This window comes from Zootoca vivipara, chromosome 3 (assembly GCF_963506605.1).
Source record: "Zootoca vivipara chromosome 3, rZooViv1.1, whole genome shotgun sequence".
Taxonomy (NCBI): Eukaryota; Metazoa; Chordata; class Lepidosauria; order Squamata; family Lacertidae; genus Zootoca; species Zootoca vivipara.
The window spans coordinates 71,379,322-71,402,499 of NC_083278.1; the positions used below are offsets into that span (position 1 = coordinate 71,379,322).

The 23,178-nt window shown below is 42.8% G+C and overlaps 1 protein-coding gene across 1 annotated transcript in view; it reads left to right on the top strand.

Annotated features, from left to right (window-relative positions):
• SMOC2 (SPARC related modular calcium binding 2) overlaps window positions 1-22,923 on the top strand; it is a 148,695-nt gene extending 125,772 nt beyond the window's left edge. The window contains exons 10-13 of the mRNA XM_035108528.2: window positions 10,650-10,743; window positions 15,065-15,339; window positions 16,369-16,409; window positions 19,938-22,923. Of these exons, the coding sequence (XP_034964419.1) occupies window positions 10,650-10,743; window positions 15,065-15,339; window positions 16,369-16,409; window positions 19,938-19,961 (434 nt within the window). The 3' untranslated portion in view covers window positions 19,962-22,923. The remainder of the gene's footprint in view (window positions 1-10,649; window positions 10,744-15,064; window positions 15,340-16,368; window positions 16,410-19,937) is intronic.
• The last annotated feature ends 255 nt before the right edge of the window (window positions 22,924-23,178 follow it).

Consider the following 23,178-nt stretch of genomic DNA (forward strand, 5'->3'; position numbering starts at 1 on the left):
AACCCCAGAGTCGGACACGACTGGACCTGATGGTCAGGGGCCCCTTTACCTTTAAGGAGAGGAGAGTGGGGAGGTTCCTTGTGCACGACTCCTTGCCCTGACAGAACAAGTTGTTTAGTGCTGCACTGGATACAACACTATATTTGTAACCTATTTTAAAAAATCCTTCAAAACTTAATAACAGAAACAACATTCTTCACGAATACTAATGTCTTTTCTTAAGCAAATTTCAAAGATAAAATACGAACTTGGGTAAATTACAGAGACAATGAGATACTCTCAGCAATGAGGCATTTTATAATATTTGATCAATTTCTGTTGTGATTAATATCAAATTAATATAAATTTCAGTTATGTAACTGAAGTGTAGCTTGGCAAAAAAAAAAAGGTAATAAAAGAATGTGCTTACAGTGGTTCCAGTCCTCACTATTTTACAAGTACTCCAAACCTGAGCACCATATAACAAGTGAAGTGCTTCAGGAACTATTAGAGTATGTAAGTCAAACTATTTATGGAAAGGTAGATGATTGCCAGTGCTGGTGGTAGTCTGAAGCCTAATAAATTTTTCCTCCAGTTGCTGTTGGCAGAAAAATAAATGTCCAAATATTTGAATGAGTAGGTCTGATCAATTGAGTGGCCATCTATCATCTAGCTATAACTTTGAAGTTTATGTCTGAAAAACCGTAATCTTCATTTTTTACATCATTAATGGCTAGATGTTCTGCCAAGGGGTAATTGCTAAAAATAATAGTAGTAGTCTAGGTCTTTGTAACCCTAATCAATGCTGTGCCAATAGGATTCTGTCATTTGCATACAGCAGAATTGTTGTTCTTGGGTAAGAGGTACTTCCTCTTCAATGAAAGCATGCCACCCCTGGCCATTAGGTCCAGTTGTGACCGACTCTGGGTTGCAGCACTCATCTTGCGTTATTGGCCGAGGGAGCCGGTGTACAGCTTCCAGGTCATGTGGCCAGCATGACAAAGCTGCTTCTGGCGAACCAGAGCAGTGCACGAAAACGCCGTTTACCTTCCCACCGGAGTGGGTTGTTGTTTAGTCGTTCAGTCATGTCCGACTCTTTGTGACCCCATGGACCAGAGCACGCCAGGCACTCCTGTCTTCCACTGCCTCCCGCAGTTTGGTCAGACTCATGTTGTTGGCTTCGAAAACACTATCCAACCATCTCATCCTCTGTCATCCCCTTCTCCTTGTGCCCTCCATCTTTCCCAACATCAGGGAAGTCTTCTCTTCTCATGAGGTGGCCAAAGTATTGGAGCCCCACTGGAGCATAGACCTTGACAAAAAAGAGAAGCCAGAAGATGTCCTTACCAGACTATTTATTGGACCAGTAATTTAAGCACTGGAATTAATGCAATTTTGGACCTCTGTGTTACAATTTCCTACCTAGCAATAGATGCTTACCTTTGTTTGTCACCCCCAATTTCTGTCATGAGTAGTCTCAATTAATATGATGGACAGCTACCTAAAAATTGGCAGAGGAGGCGAAGAGAAATTGCTTCCCACCTTTAGTTTTATATCTCTGTCCTATGGATGCTTACTGATTCAGCAGAGCATTGCCCATTTTCCCTTGATGCCCCAGTTGCTTGGCATTCACTGTCTCTGCACTCTGTCAGTAAGTATTTAAACATTTTCTGAAAATGCATCTCTTTTCCTAAGCCAATTTAAACCTTAAACTCAGCCTCTAATATTTAACCTGAAACTTTTCCTGGTCAAACAGTTATATGGGATCATAAATATTAAACATTTTCAGGTGGCTTTTCTAGGTTTTGTAGGAAACAGGTTCATTTTTAAGAAGAAAGTTTATCCAGAATATTAACACTCTCTTTTTTGGGGGGGGGGGCTATTTTTATGCTGCGATGCTATACCTTGGAGGAAGCTTCTTTGAACCCAATGAGCCTTACTTCTGAATAGATGTGTATATTGTGTTGTCAACTTTTTTAACAGTGCAATCCCATGCATGTCTACTCAGAAGTAAGCCCCACTGGTTCCTTTTCCTCTTATGGAAAAACATTCAGCTGTGTGGGGCTGCACCCGAAATCGGGAAGAAAAAAACCTCCAGTGCTTTTATTGATTTTCTGATGCTCTTGCATCCTGCCTTGTCATACATTTATGTAAGTGCAGATTATAAATATTTCAAAAAACAAATAAGCAATCTGATCCTCACTTTCCAAGGCTTTCCCTTCTGGGACAGCGAAAGGCAGACACACATACACTACCCCAATATATCACCCTGCTACCAGCCTACCTTCCAATTGTTCTCTTCACCCATTGTGATTGCTTACCCCTAGCCCACCAAACAGCTGAGAAGAGTGCAATTTACAATAAATCCTGCCCACTGGCCAACAGCAACATTTGTAGGAACACATGAAAACATGGGTTAGAGGTTTTCTCACTGTACACACACACACACACACGTTGGTACAGATAGGTAGCCTATGGGTTGCACAGCCCATTTGACACTGGAGAACTTTATGCTATTTAGCTCCTCGCTGAGGTGAAGTGTTTGTGTATATCCTTGTCACATGAGGTATGCATTCATTGGCCTAATTTCTCCATGGTTCATTTTGTGTTTGAATGGAAAACATACTTGTGGGCAAAACTATTTCTAAAGTAAACACTTAATTCTGTGTTACATCTTTGAACCTGCAGGGTAACATCGTGTGGTTTCAACTTCAACCCTTTACAAGAAATTATTAATGTAATCTGTCAAAGCCACACAATATAGGCGGCTGTGCAAAGAAAGAAAGAAAGAAAGAGAGTGTGTGAGAGAGAGAAAGAAGCTGAGGCATGAAAGTTTTGCTCGAAACATTCCTCAACAAGCTCTCTCGCTGCCCTTTTTCTTGTCTGTATAGAGGAATTCACTGAGGGTGAATTATTCCTGACATCCAGCTAGACCTTCCTCAGGTCAACCATTTTATTCCCAAGTCTGCTGAAATTAAGCACAGCATGAAGCTCAGGAGAATTTTTCAGTGTTTGATTACACCTGTGTGGAACAGAGATTCCACTGTGCAAACGTTAAAGCACACTTACTCACCAACACTGGAAGTCAGGGAAGTCGAACATTCACCCCGTGTTTGCTCTAAAAGCTTGGCCTTTTGGTGCTTTCACATCAGGTTAAGCAACAGAGTTACAAAATTCACAGTGACAAGTTCAGTGTTTTGCCTGAATATCAAGCTTCCCCACCCCCCATAAAGAGAGTTCTTTTACTTAAATACCATCTCAGTTTTATGTGACATGCATTTTCAGGAAACCATAGATAATTCAGTGGAAAGTTCCCTGTCATTCTGAGGTGCATTTTATTTATTGATTTGGTCAAAATAGGAAGATTGCTGTATAGGAAACCTGATCCTAAAACCAGAGCCGCCCTGGGATCAACATCTAGGGATTCTTGTGAAATTTGACCTCTAGGAATTCTATAAGGAATTACCTGGTCCTTAAATCTCATACCCAGGTGAAGATCCAAATCTTGGCTATCTACAGGATTTTGCACTCTTTCCTAAAGTTTCAGCGCGACTCAGAGTTTAAATTATTAAAAATATGGATTGGAATGCAAATTTTGTGAAAACACACACACTTAAACGCATGTTTTAAGAGGTTTTTTAAAAAAGAAAATAGCAAAATACAGATTGATGCAGAAAGAGAATTGATCAGAGCTGCGGTAAAAACTTGTGAAAGTGATGTTGACATCGTGATCAAGCAAAGCACTTTAATAATGAAAACAGATAGCCTTTAATTTCATTTTGAGAGCAGTTATTATGTTTTCAGTGCACTTTATGTGCTTCATCTCAGGCATAATGATACAGTACACACAGAACAGATCCGCAAAAGCAGTTTAAGCCTGCAGTTCAGTATTAGTCCAACAATGTTACACACAGCGGGGACTAGGCGGGATGAGGAGCAAACGGGGTGGGGGTAGGAATTGAGCGGAAAAGTAGTGGGCAGGGGAAGGGATTAAGCAGCTTCTCCTCCCTCCCAGTCTTGTGTTCTGAATTTCTCACTTGTGGCAATGCAATCCTATGTTCACAAGTAAGTTCCTGTGAGTTCAGCTAATGTCCTTGGGAATCCTGCTATCTTCCATTCTGTGGACAGGACCAAGCCAGTATAGATGTCGATGAGACAGGAGTCTAAACATGCTGGAAATGTGGGCTTGGGAGAGCACATCACTGTTTGAGATTCTGTCCTGCCATGTGATGCCCAAAATCTTCCCGGCACAGCACATGTGGAAGGTGTGAAGGCATCACTCCTGGCAGTTGTAAGTTGCCCACAACTCACTTCCATAAAGCAGTGTGCTCAACACACAAGCCTAGTAGATTTTCATCTTGGTACTGGACGTTAGCACCACATTCTCCCATACCCTTTTGGAGAGACAAGCCATTGCCTTGCCATGGCACTTGTCCAGCTCAGCGTCAATGGAGAGATTGCTGGTTATGGTGGAACTCTGTAAAACAAAATTGTCTACCACCTCAAGCGTGTGATCACCAATGCTGATGTGTGGAGTGTTGGTGACTTTGTAAGGCTGGTGGTAAGGCTGAACTCCCTGCCGGCTTGGACGGTTGGCGAGTCTCCATAGAACTTCATTGGAGTATGCCGTCAAGACTGTGTCATCTGCAAACAACATCTCTCGAATAAGGAAGGACAAAACCCAATTTCCACTCCCACACCCTACTGTAGCTTCACAGACCCATCTCTTAATAATTCCTAATCTACAAAATCTGGAAATATTTAAATTGCCCAAAGACTCAGTAAACACCCCAGAGCAGGAGGAAGGAAACAATATCCTTCTGTCCTTTTTAAAAATGATCTATATATCAGGGGGTGAGGGTGGGGGTGGGAATATTAGCAAGACTTTCCAAAGCTTGACCAAACATCAGAAAGTTCTGGCTCATTCCCATATTTTATTTCTTGCATATTACCAGATGTGAAATGATTAGGAACTAGACTTGTCTGGTTTACATTTTCGCATATATATATATATATATATATATATATATATATATATATATATATATTGTGTTCACAGAAAAGAAATGTCAGGAGTCACAGGCGTAGGGTTAATGTGGCATCATGATCTCAGAAGAAGGGGAGGGAGAAACTGCTAGATTTACTCTAGGCAATTAAAAAAACCAACCCTTTCAGATTTTTAAAGGGCTAGCATGGGGGTGGGATAGTACTCACTTTTAGCAATAACCTCTTGACTATGTTTTTTTCAAATAGTCTCAGCAATTTGCTTGAGGCTCTAAGCGATTCTGATAAGTACTGTTGTCTTTTCACATACTTGCCTTTTCACACACTGATTTCTGTTGATCTGTCTTCAAGCTGTCTCTGTCAACTCCAAGGCAGCCTTCACCAATCTGTTGCCCTCCAGAAGTTTTGGACTACAACTTCTGCCCACCCCAGCAAGCCCTGTCTGCAATGGCTGAACCTGCTTGGAGCTTTGGTCCAAAACATCTAAATTATACTAGGTTGTTGAAGGCTGTCCCAAGGGAACTTGTGGGCCCTTGTGGAGAGAGAGTGGGACAGGGCGCCGAGTATGGAGGGGGCTCAGGACCCCCCAATATTGAGGGGGCTGACACCCACCACCACCCTGCCACCAGGTGAGTGCTCAGCAGCCTGGTGGGACACACGAGGGTGAACATCACTCTATGTGTGCAACCCAGTTGCGTGTGACATCATGCATGCATGATGTACCCCCCCCCCAATGTTGGGCACAACTCAGTGCACCCTGAGTGGGATTAAAAGTAGAAGAAGCTTGGGTGACAGTCCATGAGAAACAGGAACAGTTTTCCCTCCCCCCCCTCATAGCACCCCAAAATATTTTGCTGTGATAGTCAAAAGAAGAGAGGAAAAATAGGAGTTCAATATATTAAAGGAAACATGTCAGTTTCATTTCCTCACCCCCAAACCTCAGGGTTGTACCCAATCTGTGTATATGAATCTTCAGTAAATAATTCTGCACCCTGACTAGATCGTGGCAGCAAGGGCTGCAGAGTATACCGTATAAAGGAATGGCAGGTTTCCAGGTAGAAGAGGAGGAACAGATCACTCAGATATGGCTTGTACCTCTTGCCTGGGGAAAACCCAAACTAGATTCTATAGGTGATCGCTACATCAGCTGTAATGAAATGTATGAGAACTTGGCAGAAGAATACTATGAGTCCCGCCCCCCCCCCAGTAATGGTGCAAGCCATTACTTGTGCAACTCCAGTTCAGTTCCACTCCTCTCTCTGGCAAGACGGGCAGAGCTGGCTGCCGCCACCCTACTTGCCAGAAAACTTTCACCACGCCTTTGGAAATGTCAAAATTCTGTTGTAGAGAGGAAAATTTTGGCGCCATGAATCCAATCTGTACAGAGATCTTAGCAAGGGATTCAGAGACGACTGTGAACTGTAGATCAGGCTGGATCCCTGCCATAGTTGTTCCTGGAACTGGCTGATTCCCCAAACTTGAGGTGTCAGAACATCTGTCACCTCCCAACATTTTGTTTCCCTCAGTCCCACCCCACACAGTATGGGGGATTTCCTCCTATCTCTCAGATCCAACAGCCTTGGAGAGCCAAAACACTAAACAGGCAGCCATTGTGACGAGTGACTCTCTGGATAATCTGTAACGGAAAGGACCTGGACCTGAATATTACAGCTGGATCCGTATGGCCAATCCTCTAAAATGTAAAATCTTTGTTGCAAGAAGCAAACCGTCTTTTATCATCACTGGGAAAACTCATATAACCCCTGTTTTGTTTTTGTTTAAAGTAAAAGCTCTACAGGTTGCTCCAAGGAGCATTTAAAACTCCAAATGATGTGAGCCTCAAAATATCCAAAAGAAAGCCTCCTTCCCTGTAGGCAGCCCAGGAAATTCTGATCACTAGAGGAGGTCCTTCTGTTGGTTCAGCAACATTCAGAGGTTCAGGGAGGGGGGTGGCACATGATACGGCCTTCTCAGTGATAGTCCCAAGAATATGGCTCTCCCCACAGAGGCTCACCTGACACCATCTCTTTACAGCTTCTGTTGATGGATGATTTGGGTGCCTTCCTTATAACATGTTGTATGGATTATAATTCAGATCTTATCTCCTGTGTTTCTTTTTAGTATTTTCATCATGTTTAATTACATACCCTGAAGGACTGCTGATTACTAATACAGTACTAATAAGAATAATTATGTAATTGGCACATTTCAAAAACAAGCGAATCATAGAGCTGGAATGGGTCTCAAATGTCATCTAGTCCAACACTAAATGTCATGAACCTGGTTCAATTATGAAGTTGATTTTAAAAGCTGGCTTTGGCCTAATGGCATGCTGGAAAAGTGGGTAGTTTCCACACACATGTATTTGAGCCTAGAAAGTAGAGATCATAGAAGAGATCATTGAATCAGAGTTGGATCATCTAGTCCAACCCCCTGCAATGCAGGAATATGCAGCTGTCCCTTATCGGGATTGAACCTACAACCTTGGCACCATTCTTTAACCAACTGAGCTGTCAGAGACCCTAAGAACAATTCCTATCCAGCCATCTTTGTTGTGCCACTGCTAGAAGCAACCATGACTGTCTGTGGTCATTGATTTTTTTTATTATTATTATTTTTTACAGTGCAGGATTGATGTTTTTGAACAGAAACAGATTATTCAGATAGGTCACTTGTTGTTTCTGCATAAATAGTAGGGATACAATTGTGTTGGTGCACCAGATAATCTATAGCATCAGCACCTTTCAAAATGCTGTCTGATGAACAACAGCATTTCTAGGCAGTCCTTATGTTATCCTTATTTTTACGGATTGAACTCCCCCCTGCAACATCAGTACTTCACAGAATATCACGTGTCATGTTCCTGTGGCCAGAAATCCAGAATGCTCCCTTTTGTATAATTTTGATATGAGAACCACCCATGATTTTTTAGATTATAAATGTTTAGTTGTGTCATTGGTTGGAGATTAAGTAGATTCTGTCAAATATAAAATATTTATTGGCTTTTGGAAAATGTTTCTTCTTGCCGAAGCCTACTTTAGTGTATTATTTAAAGGTGTATATCATGACTGGGACGCGGGTGTCGCTGTGGGTTAAACCACAGAGCCTAGGGCTTGCCGATCAGAAGGTCAGCAGTTCAAATCCCCGCAACGGGGTGAGCTCCTGTTGTTCGGTCCCAGCTCCTGCCAACCTAGCAGTTTGAAAGCACGTCAAAGTGCAAGTAGATAAATAGGTACCGCTACAGCAGGAAGGTCAACGGTGTTTCCATGTGCTGCTCTGGTTCGCCAGAAGCTGCTTTGTCATGCTAGCCACATGACCTGGAAGCTGTACGCCGGCTCCCTCGGCCAATAATGCGAGATGAGCGCCGCAACCCCAGAGTCGGTCACGACTGGACTTAATGGTCAGGGGTCCCTTTACCTTTACCTTTTATATCATGACTGGTATCATTTGGAAACAGGTCTCATTCAAACACTGGGACTTCCTTCCAAATAAACATGCTTGGTGTTGAGGTACCTATTTGTTTGTTCCCCATTTTGTGCATAAACAGCTTTATAAATGATTCTAATAGGCAGCAAATATTATTTGAGGTGCACATACAAAATGACTTAATTTATGCCATTGTGAGAGGAAGGTCTGCCACCAACCACCACTGGGGCAAATTTCAAATCCAAATAGATATTTTGAATATTTCAGCTGACATGAACAGGAAAATATTACAGTCCCACAGTCCTGTCGTCCTTATACCAAGAAGAAGGCTTTGGGGGAAGAAAGCATGGGGGTTGATTAAACATTTTCAGCACCTCACAGTGCCTGTTAAACAGTGGGAGAAATGACTTGAAATCAAAAAGTCTTACATTATCTGGGAAAGTAATATAATTCATCCTTTATAAAAGCCACAAGCTGCTGTGTAGAAAGAATGGGTTACCATTCTGGTCAATTTTGTGTCAAAACAGCAATCATAAGGCACTCCTTTTTCTTACAATATCTGAAATTGGCACCAGACATTTTTCATTATTGTAACATTCCTCTAACAGGAATCCATTTGGGTAAATTCCCCCGCACTAAAGAAATGTATCTAAAAACCAACGTAACAGTTTCAGAAATTATTCTTAGCTCTGTAGCCATGCTCCTCTCGATAATTACCTCAACCACATAGCCATAACTGAATTGTTTTAAAAGCGGCAAAGTCTCCAGATAATATCTGAAGCGTAGAGCGCAAGTTGGCAGTATGAAGGCTGGGATTAAAAAGAGTCAGTTGGAGGTTCTGAATGAACAGAAGATAGATTCTAGCCCTGTTCAGGCAATGCACATTCCTGAACAGGGAATGTAAACACCAGTAAGGGGAACAAGGGGTATGCCTGAGAGCCCCACTTACAATATCACGGCATGCGCCGGCCACCAATCGCTCCACCTCTGACCTTTCTATATTGGCTACATGGGATTCTTGATCAAACAGATCAATTGATCATGCAAAGATCATGCCTTTCCACTCAGTACAGAAAAGTCAGGCTGACGCATGTGGGGCCTGGCATAAGAATGCTGGGTACAGGCCTGACAATGCATGCTCCACATCTAGTGATGAGGTAGGGGGTGTGATTCAGTTTGCATCTTAAGGCAAACTTACCTGATTGGCACTTTCCAAAATGATACATGAACCAAAACTCAGTGATCCTTCAAAATGTGCACATTATAAATTTTGTATTGTGGTTCTCCAGCTAAGCAGCATGTGCCAAAATGTAGGTGCTCTGGTAAAATGTGTGTGCAAATGCATATATTAGTGAAAAGAACATTAAAATGCAGTCTATTGGGGAATATTGCATTGCAAAGATGTGTGTCTTAGGAATGCATTGCGAAAAATTGTATAACAGGAAAATTGTGTACAAAAATGTGTGTAGTAGGAGAAATTCACAGTAAGACTCTGTTGAAATATCTTCAGGATGAACGTGAGAATGGGAAGATAAGATCCTGAAAGAAACCAAAATTGACAGATCCACCCAACCCTGCCAACACTCTTGTTCATGCTTACATTCCCTGTTCAGCCATAACAACGGGAAAGGACTGGGGATTAGTATGAATTCAAGTACTGGATATAACTCTTCCATTGAAATAATGGAGTTTACAAGTACAGTGGGGCCTCGACTTACGAATTTAATCCGTTCCGAAGGCACCTTCGTAGGTCGAAAAATTCGTAAGTCGAAAAGCACCATTGGAAACACGATTTCTCATGGGAATGCATTGGAAATGGAAAAATTCATAAGTCGAAGCAACCCCATCTAAAAATTTGTAAGTCGAAAAAACCCTATCTAAAACCGCCGCGGTTTCCATTCGGAAGTCGAGAAATTCGTAAGCGTGCAACCATTTGCCCCATTCGTAAGTCGAAAATTCGGTTGTCGAGTTGTTCGTAAGTCGAGGTACCACTGTACTTGACTTTGGCGTGATTGCCGAAAGAATCTGAACATGTAAGACATATGAAGCTCTGTTCAGAACTTGTCCGCTGTGCTATGAAGACAGCTCTGAACGCCACAGGATTTGGCCTACATCTGACCCTCAACATTCCCGAAATGTAAATGTGGCTTTGTATCCCACGTTTTAGTGCAGATGTACCCCCCCCCCCCGCTCCTCACAACATGGACTTAAATAATGCAAGCAATCTGTTTCCGTTTTAGGTTGTCCGGGACCCAAGAAGAACGAGTTCTTGACAAGTGTTTTAGATGCACTCTCCACAGACATGGTACATGCAGTCTCTGATCCTTCCAGCAGGTGAGTTAGTTTGGCACCAGTCCCCTGTGTGCTTGAGGAAGTAATTCCGGTTGTCACTTTCTCTCTCTCTTTTTACTTTTGTGGAAGACAGCTAGAGCTTGATGACAGTTATCAAATATAATTTAAGCAGCACAGCTCAACACTGATCTTTTAAATGAAAAAGGGATCAAGTAGAATATTGGGGATTAAGAGGAAGGGCTTCCTTATAAAAGGGCATGACTTCTGCAGGTAGGCTTGAGCCAAGTAATTTCCTTCCACCTTAAAAATTAATCACTGGCTCTTCTGAAATTTTTCCGTTTAGAAAAGTAACAAGATGCAATGAATCCACAACATGGAGACTTTTGAAAGGGGGTTAGATTGAGAGTGTGCAATGAGTGCTCTGAAATGATCTGACATTGTCACATAGGTAAATCATGAAGGAGGTGTGCCCTCGGGATGGGAGAGGGATATGATTTGGTTCACGTTTTAACATGAACCTACCCAATTTGCACTTCCTGAAGCAATGCATGAGCCATCCTTTGAAATTTACACATCTCCAAATTTAGCAATGCCGTTTTCCAACAAAGAAAAGCGTTTGCAATGCATACATCATGGGAAAGTGCATAAAGATGCATACATTTGTGAAAATAATATACAAAAGTTCATTGCATTAGGGGGCATTGCTTGCAAAAATAAACCAGGGAGAAAGGCACACTCAAATGCTGATGGATATTCTTTGTTCAAAACATGGCAAACATGTGGCAAACTGAATATAAGATCAGTTTCTAATTGTGCAGGTTGAATACCACCCCAAAATAGCACCCTTAGATGAAATTACTGTATCAGTTTGGATCATTTAAATACAATGTGACATTTCCCTTTATCAGATCACTGAATTTTGGCAATGCTGCAAACAGTAGTTAGCAGTGAATTGGAATGGGTGACACATGTTGCTCTCCTGGCTTCCCAACACAGCAGAACACTACCACCTACCAATAGAGTGAGGGACAAAGCTGGTCCACACACCCTACACCTGAGCCATGCCCATCTTTCTCTTAGTAAGCAGCAGCAACCCACCATGTTGGGAAGCTGACTGCTCATGTTCATCTCGCTGACTGCTGCTGGTTGCAAGGATGTTTAAGAGCAAGGCTTCATCTTCCAAAGGTAGCAGCCCGCAGCCCCAACCTAGCTAAAGTTAGTTTTGACTAAATCCTATTGAAAGCAGTGGGAGTCGAGTTGGTCATGATTAACCTGGGACTAAGACATAACTAGCTTTAGCTGGACGATAGCCAGCATGCTGAAATAAAAGACACCAAGCCATTAGTCAAAGGCAGTGAAGTCATCCAATAAAGCATTTCATTTCGTTTTCTGCAGTGGGCAGTTTTACACTTCTCATGGAAAAGAAAATAGCCTCTGTTTCTTCCAGTAAAATTTATAAATTCATAAAAAATATATTACATGCGATTCAGGCGCATTGGAAGTTGCTGGCTCTGTGCCAAGTGGAACACTCTTTCCTTTCTTTTAATGCAACGTGATGCCATAAGAGCCATGATATAATTTTGAGCAACACACTTTGCTCATGTTGTGACTATTACAGTCATACCTTGGGTTGCAAATGTGATCCATGCGGGAGGCACGTTCGCAACCCACAGCGCCACGTCTGCGCACACGCAGGACACGATTCAGCGCTTCTGTGCATGCGCATGACACCATTTTGTGTTTCTGCACATGCACAAGTGCCAAAACCTGGAAGTAACCCGTTCTGGTACTTCTGGGTTTGGTGCGGAGCGCAACCCGAAAATGCCTAAGCCGCAGCATTCGCAACCCAAGGTATGACTGTTTTGCCGCTAGGAAAGGTATTTCAGGGTCATTTTGGTTTTCGGCCTCATGTTGCTGCAGCTCAGTCACTAGATCTTCACGTTCCTCACCTGTTTTGACTTTCATCACATCAGTAAAATGTATTTTAAAAACTTGTCCCTTTTTAGCAGTAACAAGGTCATGATCCACCCAAAATGGAGCATAAGTCCACTTAATATTTTTCCCCCATTGAAACCAAATGGACTTATTAATATCCACAACAGTGGCTGGATTGTGCCCAATTATTTAAATTCAATGGTGCATTTTAGAACTGAAGAGGCAGAATTCTGAGCTAGCTGAGAAATCTGATTAAGTTCTGAACATGGCTCCACTGTGTAAATCAGCTGCACTGATGTACCAGTATTTGGTAATTCATTTGCTTTAATAACACTGACTATTTAATCCTATATGTGTCTTCTCTGAGTCTCATATAATTCAGTGGGTATATAAGCAGTCTGATTAGTTGGACATAAAACTATCTGTTTCATAGTCAAATTAAATTTCATAATCATCCTACCAAATGCATACAGTGAGCCTATGCTTAGCTGTTAATCTTCCTATCTTCATAGCTGCCAAGTCTCCCGTATTCCCTGGGAAACCCCCGTTTTTCCAGCTGTTCCCATCCGGAAAAACAGATTTTTTTGTTTTCCCCAGGTTTATTCTGGCACAGCAACCATTTTGGAACTGGGCGGAGCATGCTCAGAAGTGACTTTTGATGCTGCTTTGCCCAGTTCCAAAATGGCTGCAGCGTGACTTCTGGTGCGGTGGCCATTTTGGAACAGGGCAGAGCAGCATCAAAAGTAGCTTCTGAGCATGCTCCGCCCAGTTCCAAAATGGCGGCAGCGCTACTTCCGGTCTGCTACTTCCGGTCCAGTCCCTTATTTCTCAGGCCGGAACTTGGCAGCTATGCCTATCTTGGTAGAAGATTGCCAATTGCACTCTAGTTTTGCCTTTTGCAGCTTTGTAGTGCAACGATAGGCTGAACCAAACAGAACCAAACCCAGCAGTGCCTTCACTGGCAAAGACAATGTTTACTCAGCCACTATGGTGCACCTCAGACCCAGGCTGGCTACATCCAATGGAAAGTGGGGGAAAGAGAGGCAAGCTGATGGTGAGGATGGCCAGGCAGCAGGAGCATGGGGAGGGCGCTTGAGGAGTTAGAGCAGGCCTCCTCAAACTCGGTCCTCCAGATATTTTTGGCCTACAACTCCCATGACCCCTAGCTACCAAGACCAGTGGTCAGGGATGGTGGGAACTGTAGTCTCAAAACATCTGGAGAGCCGAGTTTGAGGAAGCCCGAGTTAGAGGTATCAACCAGAGTTGAGTTGAAACAGAGGAGGAGGTGATGTGGTCAAGGTGAATGGAGGAAGCTCAGGTGAAGGGAAGGAGGAAGCGGGAAAAGGTAAGGCTGAGATCAATATGTGGGGATGAGTTGAAATGGAGGGGGAGCATAAGATGAGGTTGAAGTGATTTGGGGTGAGCTTAGGCAAAGGGAAAAATAAGAAAGAGAATATAGGGGCGAGAACACTGGGAGCTGAGGTGAAACAGAGCGGAAGGGAAATATAAGGCTGAGGTGGCTGGGGAGGTTGAGGAGAAATGTAGGGAGAGAAGATGGGGCTGGTGATTTTTTGGAGAGCTGAGGTGGTTTGGGTGGTTGGGGTGAAATTGAGGAGGAGGAGAATATGGGGGTGGGGATAGAGCAACAGGGGCCACCTCCCCACCTCCCAGTATCCTAATATTGACAGAATTATAATGAGGAAGACGCAGGCAGAGAGCTAGTTTCATAGTATATAATACCACTTTTTGTTAGATGGGTTAATTGGGAGGAATGAGATTTTAATTTCAACTTGAGATGTCGTGGCTGCTGTTGCTGTTACAGCAGCAGCTCAGGAGGTGATTGGAGTGAAGGCAAATGGTGGAAGAGCTTTCTTGACAGGTAGCTTACATACTGCTATTAACCTTCCCTTGCAGCGACCAGCCATGAGCTGGGCATATGGGATTTCTGGGCATATGCTAGTTTGCAATCTTACTTGGGACGGGACATGAGAAGAGCCCTACTGGACTGATTAGGCCAAAGGTTGATCTAGTCATAGACTTGTAGAGTTGGAAGGGACCACAAGGGTCATCTAGTCCAACCCCCTGCAATGCAGGAATCTTTTGCTCAACATGGGGCTCTGATTCCTACAATGACTAACCAAATGTCTATGGGTTTTCTCACAAGCAAGAAATTAAGGGTATAAATCCTCTCTTGGTGTATTGCCTCTGGAAGGGCAGTGGCAAGGAAGAGGTCAAGCAAAATAAGTTTTGTACGTGGTGTTTTTAATCAGACACAAATCTGAGTTTTCAGGGGGCTTCACAATGATTCATCGTCCTGTTATTCCAGTAGCACAAGCACCACAACTATGATGAAGGAATTGGGAGGGCCCAAGAGGGGAAACTGATAGTGAAGGTTTTATGCTCACTTAATGGCCTATGTCTTTTGCAGGCTTTCAGAACCAGATCCTAATCACACTCTGGAAGAAAGAGTTGTCCACTGGTATTTTAAACAACTGGATAAGAATGCTAGTGGTGATATCGGCAAAAAAGAAATCAAGCCGTTTAAGAGATTCCTGAGGAAAAAGTCCAAGCCCAAGAAATGTGTGAAAAAGTTTGTGGAATACTGTGACGTGAATAATGACAAATCCTTAACGGTCCCAGAACTAATGGGTTGCCTGGGGGTTACGAAAGAAGATAACAAGGCGGACACAAAGAAACGTCATAGTAAGAAGATCTCCTAACTTGCTCTTTTATCACAGCTTTATGAGAAAGATATTGCATCTGGAGTTTCATAAGTTACTTGTGACTTATATGGAGAACTGGTTTTGCGAAAGCCAGCAGACTAAACCACCCCTTCCAGCAATGCTTTTTCAGAGGTGACCTGCAACAAAAAGTTGCAGCATGGAGGGCTGCTTGTTCAGACCCACACCATTTCCTCCATTTCCCCACTCCACCCTACTGCCTCGGGTCAGTATTCCATTGCCACTGAGCACGCTCAGTTCCCAATGGACTATTTGGGGTAAGAGGTGTTCCACGGCCTTTAGATTTTTTTGTTTTTTAACCCTCTCTGAATATTTTCTTGTACTTCTGCAAAGTTCAGAATTTGCCCTGGTCTGCTGGTATCTTCTTGTGTAGGGGTGTCATTGTTTTGGTTATACAGTGGTGCCTCGCTAGACGAATTTATTTCGTTCCACGGGTCTTTTCCTATAATGAAAAATTCGTCTAGCGAATCCCATAGGAATGCATTGAATTTTTATTGATTTTTTTTTTGCCCATAGGAACACATTAATTGAATTTCAATGCATTCCTATGGGAAACCGCGATTCGCTAGACGAATTTTTCATAAAACGAATTCGTCTAGCGAGGCAACCTCCGCTCGAAAAATCCTTTTGTTAAGCGGAAATTTCGTTAAGCAGGGCATTCGTTAAGCGAGGCACCACTGTATAAGAAACAACACTCACAGCTGGAATATCACAAATAGAGGAAATGATAAAGCTAGATGCCACAACTGGGTTATGGAGTCCAATAAAAATCTGAAAGCTGCTGCTATCTTGTTTCAGTTTTTGTGGTCTCTAGGGATTTAGGCAGGGGGAGGACCCACCCAATTGGTGGCATACATACATACATACATACATTTAATTGTAAAGCAATATCCTCATTTATTACTTAGAAGTTTCAAATATTTGTTTAAGACCTTGCTCAGCAATGATTCTTATGGTCAACTAACGTGCCATCTGTTTTCTTCCTTGACAGCTCCAAAAAATAATGGTGAAAGTACTCCTTCCAACAGGCAGGTAAGTGTAGGGAAGACACCTTTCTATTCTCCCAATACTGTTTTTAGTCTTATCTACTCTGTGTGTCTTGGCAGTCACATTCAGGACTAGCCCAAAATATTTCACTGCCTGTGTTAGATTCCCCACCCCAAGTCAAGGTACTGTATGCTTGTAGAACATGGACCACTTATAAACACCATCTCCAACTCCTCAAAAGATTCCATCAACAGTGTCTCTGAAATTTTTTACACATCACCTGGGAAGACAGGCAAATGAATGCCATTGTACTGGAAGAAGCAAAGATCACCAGTGTCAAAGCAATGATTCTTCAACATCAACTTCGTTGGATTGGTCATGTTGTCCAGATGCCTGATTATCGTCTTCCAAAACAATTACTCTATTCTGAACTTTAAAATGGTAAGCGTAATGCTGGTGATCAACAAAAGAGGTTCAAAGACTCTCTCAAGACAAATCTAAAGAAATGTAGTATAAACACCGACAACTGGGAAACACTGGCCTGCGAGCACTCCAGTTGGAGAACAGCCTTTACCAAAGGTGTCATGGGCTTTGAAGACGCTCGAACTCAGGATGAAAGGGAGAATGTGCTAAGAGGAAGGCACGCTTGGCAAACCTTCACCATGATCAACTCCCACCCAGAAGCCCATATCCCCACTGTGGAAGGACGTGTGGTTCCAGAACTTGGCCTCCACAGTCACTTACGGAATCACTTTTAAAACCTTGTTTATGGAAGACAATCTTACTCATCTATGAGCAGGACTGTCTTAAGCATGCCTGGTGCCCTGGTGCGACGGATCCCTCCGGCGGCGCCCCCCCGCCCCATTTCCCAGCGCGGCGGGAACAGCCCTGCGCCATCCAGCCTGGCCGCCCCCTGTTGTGACGCCCCTGCACGCGGCGGAGGCAGACCCAGGCCCGCACGCCTCCGGAGAGCGGCTTGAACAGCTGAGAGGCGCGCCTAGGGCTGCATCCGGTGTGCCTGGGGCGGCCTCCGCCGCGCCTCTCAGTGGGCGCAGCGGCACCCCTGGTGCCCTGCTACCCTGGTGCCCCGTGTGACGGATGTCCTCCCTCTCTATTACTAAAAATGCGACACAGGAATCCAGAGGTGAAATTACCCCCCCCCCTCTTCTCCTGCCGCCTTAAATTAAACCCCTTTTTACTTGTGGGTTTCTTAGTAAAGAGAGTCTTCCAGCTTACGTGGCCTGGTATCTTGAGAAACTCTAGGCTGTTTGACGGAATAACCTCTTGCCCACAGTAAAGGGTCTCACTCAGTCTGATTCCCCACTGCAAAAGTTTGCCCTTTCCACTCTGGCAACTTCGTGGCACCCCAGGTTATCCTCCTAAGCCTCCTCAGTGTAACTCTAAGACACAAACTGTCGCCTCTATTCCTGAGGTAAGTTGTGTCCTCTATTGAGCCACCACTTCTGTGAGTTCTGATACCCAGCTGGAACAATAATGACGATTCTTCTTGGCACAAAAGAGATGAATTTTATTATCTTAAAAACATAGGTGTTTCTTTAACGTTTCATGTGTTTCAGTTGTACAATAACTCTGTCAAACATTTAACATCAAGCTTTCCTAAACCTCATCTAAACCACCACTCTCCTGGCCTCTCAACTTTCTTCACATCACATCACACCACTCCCTCTCCCTCTCCCTAACTGACCAAACCGCTCCTCCCTCCTTTTAAACTGGGAACAGTCCCGCCCCCATCAGAATGTTATGTCAGTCAGGCTGGAGGTGGATTAACTCTTTTCCAGCCAGGTAGGAATAAATATTTCAAAACTGTGTCAATCCGTTACACCCCGCACCACCGGACCCGGGCCTAGAGACGGCCCTGTCTATGAGTGATTGCCAAAGAAGAAGAAAAAGACATGGTACTCAAGGCTCTCAAATTAATCCCACAAGCAGTGCTCCCCTACCCTGGAAGTAAAAAGACAAGAAAAAATTAAATAGCTAGCCATCTTATGTCCTTTCATGACATCCAAAACCAGCTGCCTCTGTCTGCCTAACAACAGGGCCAGCTCTGGTACATTCTTATAGAAAAGCCACCTCTCAAAGGATTTTTTTTTTAAAAAAATAGTCCTTTCGTGTCATTTGCTTAATGCTACATTGACACGTCCAAAAGCCAGCAATTAATTTAGTGTAGGCTTTCACACCTTTGGTAGAACCTCAAAGCTAAGAAAATGTGCTTATTTCTCCTCTGCTGAAGAAAGGACCCAGAGCCTTAACTCCCCTCACATACCTTATGTTTTAAACAAGGCAGTCTGAAAACAATTACTGTGGTAGAAGTCCAAACCATTCAAAAGGTTATTTCAAGTATATAATAGCTGTTGCTGCCCCATGTGCTACACACAGCTCTCAACGCATAATATATACCTCCCCCCCTCCTCCTGCTTTCCTGTAATCTGATAACAACATGTAACTTATATAGTGAAACAGTTCTGTCATTTCTGGGTTTCTGCCCCCTCCCCCCTTTATTTGATTTGATTTCTTTAAATATTTTTGCTGACTCAGTCTCAATTATTTTAAAAGCTGGTGCTGTGAAATGATAGCCTTGAAATGGTCCTCGTTGTGCAAACCATCTGTTGGCAGTTAACTGCTGCAGCGACGTGAGGCTATGAAGGCACCTCACAGATGCCAAAGGTGGCTTTCATCACAAGGCCTTGCGCTTGAAAGGAAGGCATTGGAAATGAATACGCCTGACAAGGAACGGTTTTAAAAGAAACCACCCACCTCAAAAGAGAACAATCAGCTCCATTTCCATCGGGGAATGGGCAATAGGGGGTGATAATAAGTGCTCTAGCATTTCTATTTCACCAAGAGCTGATCTACACGTTGTGGGGAATTAGGTGGTAAACTGAAGTGACAGAATCCTGGGCTGGAACATTTTTTAGACTGTAGGTGAGAGGTTGTATTTTGGAATGCTCCCTCGTGGAAAAAGCTCGCTACATGTGGAAAGCTAACACATCGGAGAGAGGACAAAGCCAAGCACTCTGGTGTGCTAAGCATTTAGCCTAGTATATTGCATAGAGAGTTGGGTTTAAAAACACACATCAGGAATAAGGAAACTGTGGTTTTTCACACGTTGTTGGACTACAAATATCTTCACCCCTAACCATGCTGGCAGGGGTTGATAGGAGTTGGGAATCCAGAAACATCAGGGAGTTCACATGTCCCCCATCCCAATTTTACCTATAGGAGTATTCAGACCTCTGATATCCCACCTGTGATCTCAAGAGGACTGTACCACGGAGCATGTTCTAGACCAGGCATCCCCAAACTTCGGCCCTCCAGATGTTTTGGACTACAATTCCCATCATCCCTGACCACTGGTCCTGTTAGCTAGGGATCATGGGAGTTGTAGGCCAAAACATCTGGAGGGCCGCAGTTTGGGGATGCCTGTTCTAGACTGACTGTGATACCGGTATATTTTTATTTGTGTCTATGATATCAGTATATCAATTGTTTGTTGCTGTAATGCATATGATAGCAATATATATGTGACTCTGTTTTTCAAAATTTCTTTGGCAGCAAACCTCAAAGAAACAAGGCTGAACACTTCATGTCCAAGGCAGATCTCTCAGATGCATGGGAGACTCCCTCACCAAAAGGCAATTAAAAAAGAAAAAAGAAACCCAACAAAAGTAGTATTTGCACTTTGTACTTTAAATGTAAATTCACTTTGTAGAAATGAGATATTTAACATACATTTAAGAGAATCTGTGAAAATGTAGTAACAGCTTGTTTTTAAACAATTATCACATACAATGTATGTGCCTTTTATTGTCTGATATCTGTACGTGTTGGAGGTGTAAAAGTTTGCATTTAATCTTTTTTTGAAAGAAGAATGTTCAGCTGGACATTAACATAGAAACTAGTCTTGTAGTATTTTTCTGTTCAGTAATTTTGCTTGTTTTCTACATAACTGTTGGTTTTTTTATGAAGTTATACTGAAAACCTGCTCATTTCAAAGTCTACTGTACTCATAATTAATCTCTTGTTAAGGTTGCACGTTCCTTAGGCTTAAACCAAGAATTGGAAATTGTTGTTGACTTCTCGTGCACCTTATTTAAGCAGAGGAACTTATTCTCTGTTGGAGTTTAGAATGTTAAAAAAAATGGTGTTGACTTTCTCCAGAGCACAGTTGTACAACAAGAATGCAGCCACTAGTTGATTGGAAAGAAATCTTTTGTAGATTTTCCTCTGTATCCCCCCCCCCTCTTTAGAGGACATCAATATAATATATATTTGTCTTCCCTGTTCTTCCTGCTTTGGGGTAGGTTTAGTCAGCCATTAAACCGGCAAGTATGTGGTGTCACTCAAAACAAAATCTGCCAAGCCCCACAATAGACATAATAAGGCAATAAAGGGGCACAATTGTTCAGTATTGTAAATCTAATTATAAGGAGACAAAGAAGGTAGAACAGGCTTGTCAGTCTTTTCTTTTCCTTACACTTGGCTGAGCTGTGATATGCAACTTGCGGTGCCCCGGGATCTACAAAAAGGTAAAACTATCACTTGAACAAATTATGAACAGTTATTTTAGGGAGGTGCAGTCAGCACAAACTGCCCCTTAGGGCATCATTCTTGCCATCTGGGAGATGTTCTTACAAGTTTTCATACCTTTCCTATCATTTGGAGGGAGTTTTCTTTTTTCACCCCTTTCCTGGAATGCCTGAAGGAAAGAGAACTTGCAGATGTGAACTTGATGGCAAATCATTTGAAAGAACAAAAAATAACAATAAAGAACTTTTGCTTCAGACCTCGGACAGCAATAAATTACGCACTAGGCAGCCAGAGACAACAGTGTGTAGGGTAGGGAGAGTATGAGCATATAGATATCTTAGAGTTGGAAGGGTCATCTAGTCCAACCCCCTGCAATGCAAGAATCTCAGCTAAAGCATCCATGACAGATGGCCATCCAATCTCTGTTTAAAAACCTCCAATGGAGGAGAGACCACCACCTCTTGTGGAAGTCTGTTCCACTGTCAGAACACACACACACCCCCAAAAAAAGTTTAGTCGGAATCTCCTTTCTTGCAACTTGAAGCCATTGGTTCGAGTCCTACCCTCCAGAGCAGGAGAAAACAAGCATGCTCCCTCCTCCATGTGACAGCCCTTAAGATATTTGAAGATGAAGGTCATATCTCCTCTCAGTTTCTTCTTTTCCAGGCTAAACATACACAGCTCCTTCAAGTGTTCCTCATAAGGCTTAGTTTCCAGACCCTTGATCATCTTGGTTGCCCTCCTCTGCACACGTTCCAGCTTGTCAACATCCATCTTAAATTGTGGTGCTGAAAATTGGACACAGTGCTCCAAGTGTGGTCTGACTAAGGCAGAATAGAGTGGTACTATTACTTCCCATGATCTGGACACTATACTTCTGTTGATGCAGCCTAGAATAGCATTAGCATTTTATTGCTGCTACATCACACTGTTGACTCATGTTAAGCTTGTGGTCCACCAAGACCCCTAGATCCTTTTCACATGTACTGCTAGTTAGCCAGGTGTCCCCCATCCTATATGTGTGCATCTGGTTCTTCCTGCCTTAGTGTAGAACCTTACATTTGTCCCTACTGAAATTCATTTTGTTAGCTTGTGCCCAGTTCTCCAATCTGTTCAGGTCCTTTTGAATTCTGATTTTGTCTTCTGCGGCTTTACCTATGCTTCCCAGTTTGGTGTCATCTGCAGATTTGATGTGCATCCCATCAATTCCTTTATCCAAGTTGTTTATAAAGACGTTGAACAACAAGGTGTGCAGGACAGAACCCTGTGGCTTCCCACTTGTCACCTTTTTCCAGGATGACAAGGAACCATTAATGAGTACCCTTTAGGTTTGGTCCGTCAACCAGTTACAAATCCACCTAACAGTTATCTCATTCAACCCACATTTTACCAGCTTCCTTGTGAGAATTTCATGGGGGACTTTGTCAAAAGCCTTATTGAAATCAAGATACACTATGCCCACAGCATTCCCCTGATCCACCAAGTTTGTAATTCCATCAAGAAAAGAAAACAGATTGGTCTGGCATGACTTATTTTTGAGAAACCCATGCTGGGTCTTTGCAATCACAGCATCCTTTTCTACGTAAATGCTCACAGACCATCTGTTGGATTATCAGGGGTATTTTGGGGGGGGGGGGCTGTTGCAATTGTAACAATGAGCAGAAATCTCTGTAGTGTTTTTTTTAAAAGGACAAGATAGATTTGAACAATGTGTAGAATAGCTGTTGGCTAATTTTGTTCTGACTCAGCCTCTGTTACATTTATATCTGCATCTATAGCTGCATGATAATATACTGCTGGGTGACTTTGTACTCATTGGAATTGGGCAAAAGAATATGGATCTTGTGGCCAGAGGCTTGAAGAGTAAAGAGAAGGGAACAAAAATGCTATTGTATGTTTATCTTTGTGTAAAGAAGCAAACATTTTTACTCAGAATTTATTTGATATCTTTTTCATAATGCTAAACTCTGAATTTAATCTGTTTAGATTAAAAATGTAGTATGCTCTGAAACTTACTTGGTTTGGTTATTATCCTAGGGCATAGAAATAACCACAACATTTGGTTCCTCTTACCATTCACACATGTTTTTCCAGGAACATCCACATAATTATCAAGGTCCTGTGAAAGAGAACAGGCATGCACTAAGGGTCACACCATACTATTGGCTGAACGCACAGTAACAAGCTGAGACACTTACTGCACAATATACTTGCTTCCATTGACAAGTCATGCTCTCACACCATACCAGAGCTAGCAGATAGGTGA